General features: G+C 34.3%; 2 protein-coding genes across 2 annotated transcripts; one reads left to right on the top strand and one right to left on the bottom strand.

Annotated features, from left to right (window-relative positions):
• The first annotated feature begins 3,161 nt into the window (after window positions 1–3,161).
• LOC105174572 (jasmonate-induced oxygenase 1) lies at window positions 3,162–5,307 on the top strand. Its single transcript, XM_011096716.3, has 2 exons — window positions 3,162–4,109; window positions 4,554–5,307. Exons 1-2 carry the CDS (start codon window positions 3,610–3,612, stop codon window positions 5,131–5,133), a joined length of 1,080 nt encoding a protein of 359 aa, XP_011095018.2. The 5' UTR covers window positions 3,162–3,609; the 3' UTR covers window positions 5,134–5,307.
• Window positions 5,308–7,378: 2,071 nt separating this feature from the next.
• Window positions 7,379–12,887, bottom strand: LOC105174571 (PHD finger protein ALFIN-LIKE 1). Its single transcript, XM_011096715.3, has 6 exons — window positions 12,687–12,887; window positions 11,584–11,679; window positions 11,436–11,468; window positions 10,349–10,571; window positions 8,020–8,140; window positions 7,379–7,777 (listed from the first exon to the last, which is right to left on the bottom strand). Exons 1-6 carry the CDS (start codon window positions 12,736–12,738, stop codon window positions 7,529–7,531), a joined length of 774 nt encoding a protein of 257 aa, XP_011095017.2. The 5' UTR covers window positions 12,739–12,887; the 3' UTR covers window positions 7,379–7,528.
• Window positions 12,888–12,960: the final 73 nt, after the last annotated feature.

Raw genomic sequence — 12,960 nt, 5'->3', positions numbered from 1 at the left:
CAAGAATTGCCGGAGTTGTTGTTTGTAGAACATGGATTCAATTGTGCACATGCGCGGCCGGCCCCCGACACACACATATATAGCTACTTGATGATAGTCCTTTTGCAGGATGGATGGATATGCTTCGCCATTCCCCTTCAATTATCACACAAATATCCATTACCAGCATATACACCTGTTATACCATGATGTCCTAAAGCATTTTGTGTATGTTGTTTTATTGTTTTTCCCTAGACATTGGACAATATTGGTCCTTGTTAGTATTTAGACATCTTAACTGTGCTATTATTCATCTCGGGCATGCCATTTCTATGCTCTCGTGATGCATGTTTGAGACGTGGGGTCTGTAAATATCAGTAAAACTATTGTCCCTACCACGTGACATATCCTGCCCAATCTCATCTGACTAGTCCGAGATTTGTGATTTGAGTAAGTGTTGAGAGCACGTTATAGTAGACATTAGGGGGGGTGGTGTGGGAGTGCGAAAGCTAACTTGAAATTGCCCGTCTCACCAAAACTAGCACAGACAGTTTCATCTTGGCGGGACGACTATAGCCACTCCACCCTGTTCTCGTTCCCAACGTGTTCTTTCTTCTTATCACTCTTTCACATTTACCTATCCACCACCTACTCCCGCTGTTCGTAATCAATCAGGAAAATTAAAATTCTCCGAAACTTAAGTTACAGTATGTTTGGAAGTTGATCTCAAGGAGAATAAGAATGTCATGTCAAGATCAACTGAATTTGTATTACAGAACGTGATTCAATGTGATTTTACACTAGAGTTTGATACAAGTGATTCACTCTCCCCAAATGAGAAAATGGGAAGGCTATTTATTCTATCAAAGTTACATCATTTAGGGTAAGTGAATGTGAAGTACAATTTCATCCTTCACCTATTTCTGTTAATTTATCGCATTATGCTAATTTGACAAATTTCACTACAAACTTTCCTTTAAGGGAGATACCTCTTCTTTACTTGTTGGGATGATCAGTTTATATATTTCTCTTGTATCAAAATGTGTATGGTTAATTGGTACAGTAATTATTGAATTGCAGATGGTTTTACATATCAAAAGATTTAGGGGGGGGATGTATGTAATATCACAAGATCATGCAGTTGAGATGTGAGCATTTGATTAATTAGATGTGAAGAAATTGATAAGCATGTTGCAGGCAGGAAGTGGAGTTGAAGGGTGCAAAATTGGGCATGTGATTGTGTTGGATGGTCTACGTTTGGAATAGTGACAATAGAGAATCAATATGGAATATGAAATAAGAACATCTGATTTTCATGCTCCTTTGTATGATGAATTCTATATATATATATATATCATGTTACGAATAATGGTCTCCACCAAACCCTATATACCATCATATATAGGTATGTATGAATAGTTGGTTGAAGTGGTGGTCTAAAAGTTTGAACACATTGGTGTGATGATGCTTCCACTTGGCACGTACTTTGACTAAATTTTAGCAATTCATCACGCCTGGATTTTAAATTGTGTCTATGTCCAAACTACTCTGTTTAGTTTAAATAATATGCATTATTTGAAATTAAATTATATTTAAATTCCATCTAAAAATATAAAGTCACACCATATATATTAGCTTTTGAGTAGGAAGACTGAATGTAAAATGAAGTAGTAGTAATACTAGTCTAGATATCTTCTGGAAGTAGTCGACGAAATGACCAAATCTGCTGAGGTAATAATCGCCACGTGCTTGTTTAGGTTTTTGGGATGTGTCGCATGTGACATAACTTTGATGTCGGCCAAACAGTAGTTTTACTTATGTAATCTGATAAACTTTAGCATTTCCTGAAAATTCATAATTATGAATATTTCTTATTTTAAAAATTAAAAGTACTTTATTTAAAATAAAAAAATAATTAGATAGACCTTAAACGGGTAAGAGTTTACTTTTTATTTTTTTTAAAAAAAATATAGCAAGAAAATGAGGGTAGGTAAAGTAAATAATTCATTGAGAATACTAGTTTATAAAAATATATAAAATTATAACACATAATTCAAAATGACATTTTAAGCAGTTTATTACAATAAATGATAAAAATCTAATGGAATTGGTTCATTGTTAGAATGACATTAAAATTAGGATGATATTTGTAATTTTTTTAAATAATAAAAAAGTGTTTTTTAAAACTAATTAGGGAGGGTTTTTTAACATTTGAAATACTAATACAAAAATACACTGACTAATGTAATTATTGATTCATATACAATAAAAAAAAACTTAAATAATTAATTAATTGCCAAAAAAGATATTTTTTATTAATTCATTATAAAAACTTAATTTATATTTTTCAATGATAAATATCAGATTATATAGCAATTAAAATACAAAAATGTAAAATATTAAATATGTCAAAGTGCAATTAAATTTAATTATTAGTGTTAACTTATTCAAATTATTTAAAAACTCTAATGATATTAATTTTAGATATGTAATTTTAAAAATAAATTTAAAAGGGTAAAATAGTTCAAAAAAAAAAAAGTTGAATTTATTTATAAAAGATCAAAAGCAGCTTTAAATTAAGTATTTCTAGTTTAGGCTTAAATGTAATTCTTTTTAGCAATTTCAGGAAGAAAAAGAAATTAGCATTTTAAACCCCTCAAAAGTATTTTTAAAAACTGAAAATTAATTTTCCAAAACTCCATAAATAAACATCAGTCTGGATCACAATTAATTAATGGACAACTCAATGTGGATATTAATTATATGCCTAAAAATCCTAATTAATTAACTTAGTCTGCAGTGTAACTGATAATTAATAACGGCGTGTGAACTAATATATATCATATATACATATATATACCTTCATTATCATGATAATGATACTCCTCTTTATATATAATTAATGGGAAACCAGTTTTGGCCAAGAATATGATGCCAACAAACCAATTACATTAATTATGCTAATTAGTGCATGTAAAAATAATATATATATATATATATATATATATATATTCCAATTTCAGATGCAGTGTGGCCCAGACAACAAGATAAAATACGAATTCAAGTTGTTCACGGCGCCGGAAATTAGCTCCAATTCCCCTTATTATCTCTCTATCTATTCCATTGACATATAACTTAGTTTGATGGAATTAAATTTTCGACTATCTATCTATATATATCTGTCTCTCCTCACCCTTTAGTGATCACCACTACTCCTGCATTTTTCACACACTACCTCCACCTTGTCTTCTTCTTCTCGTAATCGTGCCCATAAAAACCAATATCAGGCAGCAAGTGAGTACACATGATCCATTGATCCATCTCCCTTGATCACGTTTATAGTCACATAAACCTTGTAAATTACATCATCTTACACACAAATCTCCTACGTACTACCAAAACTCATCCCATGAAATTCACCTTCTCCACTTTGCTTTCTTTTTCACATTTTCCCTCAACCATAACCTACACTCTTTATCCTAACCTCTCCTAAAGCACCCTCAAAAACCCGCTTTTAATTCACTTTCTCCACCTATATATATATATATATATATATATCCATCGCGATCTTCCTATAGATATATATAGCTGCTGTGAAGTGTGAGTTCGTGTGTGTATTCACAAATTAAGATGATGAGCTGCTTGCAGAGCTGGCCCGAACCCGTTGTCAGGGTCCAACACCTCTCCGACAGCGGGATTCGGGTAATCCCCGAACGCTACGTGAAGAAACTCTCAGACAGGCCGAGCTTTTGCGACTCCCTCTCCGGCGAAGTTAACATTCCAGTCATCGACATGAAGGGGTTGTACTCGGACGACGCCTCAGTCCGGAAGAAGACGGCCGGGATGATCAGCGGGGCATGCCGCGAGTGGGGGTTCTTCCAGGTGGTGAACCACGGGGTGAGACAGGAGGTGATGGGGCGGGCCAGGGAGGCGTGGCGCGAGTTTTTTAAGCTGCCGCTGGAGGAGAAGCAGAAGTACGCGAATTCGCCGAGCACGTATGAGGGGTACGGCAGCCGCCTGGGTGTGGAGAAGGGAATATCACTGGATTGGAGTGACTACTTTTTCCTGAATTACCTTCCTCTCGCACTCAGAGACCAGAATAAGTGGCCTGCACTTCCTCTTTCATGCAGGTATGTTCGCCCTTTTCTTTTTGACTACTCTTTATATTTGTCGCACGTGTTCAATAAGTTATTCAACTTTTTTTTTCTATTTCAAGAAAATATCAATATTCATTAAAGAAAAAATATGTTATCCCAGAGTATCACGATTGAGGCTTCATGTCATATATATATATATATATATAAATTTAATATTTAATTATCTACAAAGAATCGATTCAATAATTATATATCTTTACTTTGGTGGAAACATGGATATATATATATTCTATAAATAATAGTTTCATAATTTTTTCTATAATATATACACTTTTCCTAAATAATATAATTATCTATATACACATATTGGATGTGTATATTAAATGAAGTAAAAGATAAGATGGAACTCGAAACAGAGAATCCAATCTATATATCAAATGCATATAGTAATATAAATAATGATTTGAATTGTTGCAGGGAAATGGTGGGAGAGTACTGTAGAGAAGTGGTTGAACTTGGTGGAAGATTGATGAAGATTCTGTCGAGCAATCTTGGGCTGGAAGAAGAGTATCTTCAAGAAGCATTTGGAGGAGAGGAGTTTGGGGCATGCATGAGGGTTAACTATTACCCAAAATGCCCTCAACCGGACCTCACACTCGGCCTTTCTCCTCATTCCGACCCGGGTGGGATGACCCTTCTCTTCCCCGACGAGAACGTATCGGGTCTCCAAGTCCGGCGGGGCGAGAAGTGGATCACCGTCGACCCAGTCCCCAATGCGTTTATCGTCAATATAGGAGATCAACTTGAGGTGTTAAGCAATGGGAATTACAAGAGTGTGGAGCATAGGGTGATTGTGAATTCAGAGAAAGAGAGAGTGTCAATCGCATTGTTCTACAATCCAAGGGGTGATATGCTGATAAAGCCGGCGGATGAGCTGGTGACGGAGGACCGCCCACCGCTCTACCCGCCCACCGTTTACGACGAGTATAGGCTGTACATGAGGACAAGGGGCCCTCGTGGCAAGTCCCAAGTCCATTCACTTAAATCACTTCAATAACTTAATTAATATTATATTTAAATAATAATTTTAGGTAGTATTGTTCCATGAATTGTAGTGTTGTTTGTTAATTAATTTCCGCATTTTATGTAATTTGGATTGTACTACACATATATATCATGACTACTACTCATCATGGGTTAATTAATTAATGCTCTATGCATGTTAGTTTAATTTCTTGTTTCTTAGTCCAATTTCATAATTCTTATCAAGTTTATGAAAATTATATATATTTATAATAAAATAACAATTGATAATTTTGTAAGTAATAATCTAAATATTTGCAGTAACCATATATATATATATATATTTGGATATATACAATTAATGTGGTCCAAAATGCTTTTGTGGCATAATTATGTATATCATCATATTCATATGCATGTCTAACCACTCAGACTCAGATTAAACACTAGTTTCAACATTGCTCTACTACGTACCCTTCAACACACTTAATCAATTCACACCAACAAAATACATGTCCAACTTTCTATATGTACATGTGTATATAATATACAAGCTCTCTTGAGATTTTGTGTAATTATATATAAACTCTCAATAATTTAAAAAATTACATCTGATACCTATACGTTTTGTTTTTTATCTAATAAATAGATTTTTTCGTTAGTCAAAATCTATCGAATTCACTGATTTAGTAATAACATTGAATGAAAATCCATTTCTACTTCGATTGGCTTATTACTAATTTATCTTCATTTAAAAAAAAATTCTAACCATATTACTCTGAATATATACCCCTTCATATGCATTAGTGAGTGAAAAATATAAGAATAGTTTGTTCAAAAAAAATTTTTTTGATATGGTTATAAATTAGTAATAAGCCAATTGAGTAAATATAAATTTTTATTTATTTTTTTTAATATTAAAAAATTTGAGGAATTTTGACGAACGAATGAATCTATTTGTTAGAAGGAATAAACGTCATGACTACTAGATATAATTTTTCAAGCACATAAAATTTATGCTTAATTATACGAAATCTTGAAGGACGACGATATAATTATTATATATATATATATAGAGAGAGAGAGAGAGAGGTCTAGAGAGAGAAAGAGTCTTTAATTGTTGCAAGGGAACTTTTGGACTAGTTTGATAAATTAATGGGCAAAAGGAAAATGTGGATAACATTGGTTTTGTCGTGTTGTAAAAAGGTTAACAATTAGTGAATACGAAAGTTCTGATCCTCGACCTCCCTTTTAACTTCTCTTAGTCACCTTAAAATCGCACGTTTTTAGGACTTTAGCGAAGTCGCAGTCATGGACTTCGCATTTTCCCTCTGTGATGTGCTGAGTCTCACATTATACATATGAGCTCATCACTACTAATCTAATCGTCATATATTTATATTATATGTGTTTTTTTTTTTAGATATAATCCTGTATTTTATACATTTTTTTAAAAGTAATTTCCTATGAGCATGAATAATAGTTTTCACATCAATTAAGTATTATTTTTCTGGATTAATTAGTCAACTAATTGTGTGCAATTAGCAGTATATATAGATGAGGTATGTATTGGTTCACACCAAACTGAAAGTGAAAGTGTTAATAAAGTAGCACGTTTATTTTTTATTGGAATATAATAATACAGTATTTACACAAATGAATACAGCTTGGTGGTGGTAAATGTTAAATGGTAAATGCTCTAATTGGGTCCGTGCTTTGCACGGAATTTTTGTACCTTATATTCCACTCAGACACGAAAGGTGAGTGAGTGTTTATGGGAACGTGCGCATTTTCACCATTGGAAAAAGCTGCACTAACAACTTTATTGACTATAAGCTCCTACTGCTACACAATTCATATGCTCCACATTTTTCTATGATTTTGTGTTTGGAATAATTTAAAGAAATAATTTCAAAATTATTTATAATATAAAATTATTCAAATAATTTGATTCCCCGACTTCACATTCATTAATCTAAATACAGCCTGAGATTATTTGAACTACTTTTTAACTTTTTAATCTAAAACAATGTAGATTGAACGTACGTAAAATGAACTATGTAGACAGATGATGATTGTGTTTCTGTAGATTTGGAATAGAGAGCAAAGACTTTTGAGTAAGAATAGGAGAGAGAGAGATTGAAGCAAAACCCACTACTTAGAATGATGTACATGAAGCAAACATGATTATAATATAACATGACAGCATCTCAAATAATAAAAAACTCGAACCTGTTTAGGAAATAGTAATATAGCTATAACATGTGAATAAAAGCATGTAGAAGAAAGACTTGAATCCTTGATAAGAAAACTGTTATTGACACAACATACATATCCACTACAGAGAGTTCAAAGGTAATATTCGCTACACTACTTTGTCTGTCAGCCACCGTACAAACAGTTTTCATTCTTGGTTCATCTAATAACCACTACTGCCTGCCCCGTTTCATGCAAGAAGGGCATTTATATTGCTTGATGTTTTCAGCTTTAGCAGGAGTAATCTTCACGCATTTCCCATGGAACCACCTCTCGCAGATGTCACAACCGATCCAGAACTCGTCTGCATTGTAATTTCCACCGCAGCTCCCACATAGAGTTTCACTATGTTCGTCTTCATCTTCTTCGTAACTTTCATCTGCCAGCTTTGGATTGTTTTTTACCTGACCATCGCTTGATCTCTGCAATTAAAAGACAATATTAAGACAGCATAAAGGAAGCAAACTAGCTCCTGGAGAAATACCCCTTTCAGCCATATTCATGTTTTACAGTTCAATCAAATGGCTAAAGATTTTGGGTGAAATGAGTACTATATGACATATCTTCTCCGCCCAACACTACACTGAGTAAGCAAGGAATGCACATTAAAAGTCAAGCGGAAGGATTCAACAGTGATAAGAAGTCAAATTTGAGCCAGCCCTACCTTTGTGCTGCCACGAGATCTGCTTCCACTATCAGCATTGGGCTTGTCTTTTACAGGCTTCCTTTCTGTCACAACTTCAAAGACTGTTGGCAGATCATTGATCAAGCTGAACAGGCGCTTCCTGCAAGTAAAGTGACAATCCCTCATATTAAACCACATGTTATAGTTGCTCCACCCAAGTATACACTTCTCCACAGAAAAATAAGAGCTATAGCAGAATTTGATGACAGCAATTCCTGCAATCCACCTCCAATCAGGTGTTATCAAGACTAAATGAAAGCAAAAACTAGCAGAAAGAGTATAGTCAAACAATCTATCTGATAAGATTCCAGAAATATACGACTTCTTCAAATGCCTCACTTAAGTCGTAACCTACTCCGATCCAATGCTTAATATTTGACTGGATTGGTCCAAACAAGCTGAAAAGATCGATTGTTCCAAATCTCGAGGAAACATTATCCGAGGAAAGGGGTGAAAAGCACTCCTAGATTGAAACCTTAATTCTTTAATCTTTGTGTGCTATAGAAACTGAACCTGACATAGAGGGATTTGCCACACAGATGTACCAGTACGTATCTGTTCTGTTTGAATAAAGACAAAAGCAGAGAACAACCCCAAAATGTCTGATTAATTTGAGCATTTGATGTTTGCAATTAGAGGGAAGCTTTTTCTCTAATGACTATTGGCATTTTCTGGTTCAATTAAAGGACCGTATTTATATCAGAAAGCCTCAGATCGAGGATTCTTGAGAACGTACTACGGCACTAGCAAAATTTGCCGAAACACGAATTAAGGCCCAAATCATGCATGGTCCTTTCCAGACATCATATTATATATCCATCATTAAATCAAACAATTTCCACCCTTTCACACAGCAGATAGAGTTAAAAGGAAACAGGGGCAACAAAGACAACAAAACCAGCATTGATCATTTAAATCTGAATATAAACAAGATTTATACCAAAGTTCCATTCACTGCTTGGTTTCCACATAGGATAACCTTCTGCCAGCCAGAAGCAAGCAACTATCATGAAGCAAAATATGACATCTGCCTGTCCAGACCAAAATTTAGTGGGAACAACAGTTTCTCCGTTGATTGAAAACAACAGAGACATTTACACTAGAAAGGGGAAAAGTCTGTGCAGTCAAGGATAGTCCAAACTACTCCCTGTTGAATGAAAGCAACGGACAGTATGGTAAGCATTTAGCAAAATGGTTCATAAATCTCAAGTTATAAACTTGCCACAAGCAAAGAATTCCTTGTTGGACTAGTTGGACATCTTATAGTTACACACATGATGCACATGCATTTTCGCATTTCCACATTGTCAGGAACCAGTCAACTTCACAGTGACGGAAAAATAGAATGACGAACTTTATGTCTGATTGTCTTCTAATGCTGTTAGAGATTATCTCATAATTTTTTACAGAAAATACAAGGGTGGTTTTGAGGTTGGGCATGCAGTTTCTATTGTTTTAGACTTCATAGAGCATACACATTAGAGAATGATAGTTTCAGGTCCTGAAAATTAATTAGCTGATTGTCCAGAGAACTTATTCTGGGTGTAAACGGAGTAGAGCCTAGAAATAAAATGTGCTTTGCAGGAACTAGGATACAAAATTTGTGAAGGAAACTGTCATTCCAAGCGAACTTTCATGACAAGCCTACCGGTAACTGAAAGAATGAACCAGACAACTCAAAGAAGCATATGGTACCAGTAAGCGTCAGATCCATACATCAGATTGATTAACCAGTATTCAAGTTTCCCCCGAGCAACCAAACCAATAATGTAGCTTGATTCAGGGTTTTAAAGTACCAGAACCAAAATTCACTAGTGTTATGCTACCAAAATACAGACTAAACATTTGAATTTTGAGTTTAATAACTCCAGTGAAGTAACAAGACAAAACACAACCAAAGAGTCAACAGAAGAATTTTTTTTTTCATATTCTTCAGTTTATTGAACTCATATTTCATCTGTTCACAGAGAGCTTGCAAATTCTTATCATGTGAATTTGACAGAGGATGAAACCCGGAACCTATGCATTTTTATGATATAATTAATTGTGGATATTTCTATTCTCTGTTCAATTGATAAAGAACTAAAGGTCAAGCAGAGAACAGTTAATAGCTGTGCCACTTGTCCCATCATAGAAGACCATTATACAGCCAGGAATGATATCAGCCTTCAGAATAACTGTAATAATTTCTACTGCAGTACCTATTCCACACAACCCCCAAGGACATGAGAACAGGAAACAAGCATCATTTGATCCATCAAGAAACTGTAACCTATGGTTTTGAAGAGTTTAGAAGTATGATATATACCTTTCATTGCGGTTTAGCTTGGCTCCAAGGTAGAAAGCCACAGAGAGCAACCAGCAATCACTGTGCACTGCAATTAGTGAAAGCCAATCTCTTCGGTTCATTCCATCTCTAGCAAAATTGATCCCAAGTGCTGGCTCTGGAAGTTCAGGTGGAACTTCCTCAGCTGGAAGATTTACTTCCCAAGTCTCATTTGGGTGTCCATACAAACACAAATTTTCCTTCTCTACAATAAGTAAATTCAAAAACAAACCATGAACAACTCAAGAAATGAATAACTAGGAAGTTAACACTCTTGAATAGCATATAAGCATGGGAGAAAGGGGTGTGAAGTAGCATAGTTCCATGCTTAGTTTAGGTGTTTTCCCACTGCAAAGATGTTCTTGATCAATGAGAAAGAGAGGATCTTGTATATTGGTTAGTTTTACAAGGAAAGAGGAAAATGGAAGAAATCAACAGATCAAAGTTGCACATGTTCATGATCCAACAAGAAACTAACTCCATCAACCGTAGTACTTCATGCTGATTAAACAGGAAAATAATCATGACAAGAGTGGCTCAAAGTAGAGAATAACTCATTGAAAGCCAAATGTTCCTAAAACAAGAAAACATATCAAGGATCTGTCAGAGAAAAACAGAACATTCACTTGTAACTAATTAGAAGTCAAATTTTCTTCATTCTGTCTTTTTTCGTTAACCAAAAAAGTAGCTAGATAGACCTTCATGGTCACCAAAATCTAAATTAGTGAAATGATTGGCATACACACTTGAAGTCTGATTAAAAAATTGTCAAAATCAAAACAAACACCATTTTGTAGTTAACCGCTTCGAAGAGGTAAATCAAATTGACAAACTTTTTTTTTTAAAAAAAATCGATTTAACTAAAACGAATCGGTAATCAACCTTGAAACTAACGAAAACTTTAATCTTAATTTAAAATACAAACAGGAATATCGAAATTCCTATTTATTAATTACAAAATCAGAAAGAAAGTCAAAAAGGCCTAAGCTCTGATGCACATAAAAAAAAAATAACCCGAATTCATACTTACAAAGTAAATTAAACTAAATCTGAACTAAAAGCATATTACCTGGATCACAGAGTCCATAAAATTCATCCACATCTGAAAAAAAATTAAAAAAAACAAAAATGAAAATCAATTAAACTCAACTCTATGTTTAGAAAGAAAAATGCACATGCTAATTCTTTCATGATACTAATTTTGCAGCGGAAAGTACCATAAGTTAAAGCACGAACGATTCCAGCACGGCGAGCGCTGTAATCTTTGAAGATCTCCTCGACAGTTCGAGGACCCGAGGAAACTGATGCCATTGCTGTGTATAAATAAAGGGATCTAAATTTTATTGAGGAAGAAGTAACAAATACACATGAAGAAATTTGAAAGAATTATATGAATGGAATTGCAGAGAGAAAGGATGATGAGAAGGGAGTTGAGTGTGCATGTAACTTGAGAATCAAAAAACAGAGACAGGAGGAGAAAAAGGGCAGAGGCAAACGGCGCCGTTTTTAAAATCCTCTGAGAGAGAATTGCTAATTTATTAGGCTCCCAATATTGCTACTTCCACGTCGCTATTTCCTTTTTTCAATTTATCGTCCAGGATAGGATTGGAATTGTATGGTTAGCTCCTCTTTCTCTTATCTTAGGCGTTAATTTTGTGTAATAAAAATGAGGGCTTCATTATTTGAAATATTTACTTACATTATCTCCAAATCCATCACCACTCGAATTTTTTATAATCAAATGAAATTCCATTTGTATCTTCGTTATTTGGGTTCAAGATTTATTACGGGAAATATTAAGTTTAAATCTGCGTAGTGAGGTGGCACCAATGTCGTGGGTTTGACAAAAATCAAAAAAGAAAAATTAAAAAAAAAAATTCCATTTATTATAGTAATTAGATCAATGGAGGTCTCATAAGGGCTGATAGATTAGACTCAAATTTGAGTGGGTTGAAACTTTGGGGTAGCCTGTCTAACCATACTAAAGAGCTTAGCATCTAAGATGGTGCGCGCATGTCTGAAAATCAACTACCCCAACCCAGCCTCATTTATTCAAGAAACATTAACAGAAAAGAGTTAAAATTAAATCGAAAACAGCTTTTAAACCTTCACTCATTCTGTCAAACATAGAGTAAATATTACAGATGAGACTTTCATTCACCTTAAATTCCTGTAACTTTTATCATTTTTTTCTATATAGCTACCATTTCTTAAAATCTACAACCAACCCTTGTCATTATCAACTACCAAGAATTGAGGGACAGGCTGCTTTTCATTAAAACATCATAAAGTAGGTGATCTTTTTTTGTTTTTCTGTTACCTGCACAACTTATAACCCACTTTCTTTTTGTCAACCTTCGATTCTGTCCCATTCTTGTTCCTTCTCACTGTTCTTCTGTTCTTCATGACAACGTCAACCCCAACTGTCTGAAACAACCACCCTTAATTTCTAACTGAGGCTTTTTAGCAGCTTAAAACTATTCAAGGAGTAAGACGAATGTTAGATTTGTCAAAGGTTCAATCACTGTCCAAATGCATGCAATATGACTGTCAATCAAGCTTCTGGAACTAAGAGGGATGACAAAACTTAAAAA

The sequence above is a fragment of the Sesamum indicum genome, linkage group LG11 (assembly GCF_026168435.1).
Source record: "Sesamum indicum cultivar Baizhima isolate 11 linkage group LG11, ASM2616843v1, whole genome shotgun sequence".
Lineage (NCBI taxonomy): Eukaryota > Viridiplantae > Streptophyta > Magnoliopsida > Lamiales > Pedaliaceae > Sesamum > Sesamum indicum.
This window is presented reverse-complemented; position numbering and strand designations above follow the sequence as displayed.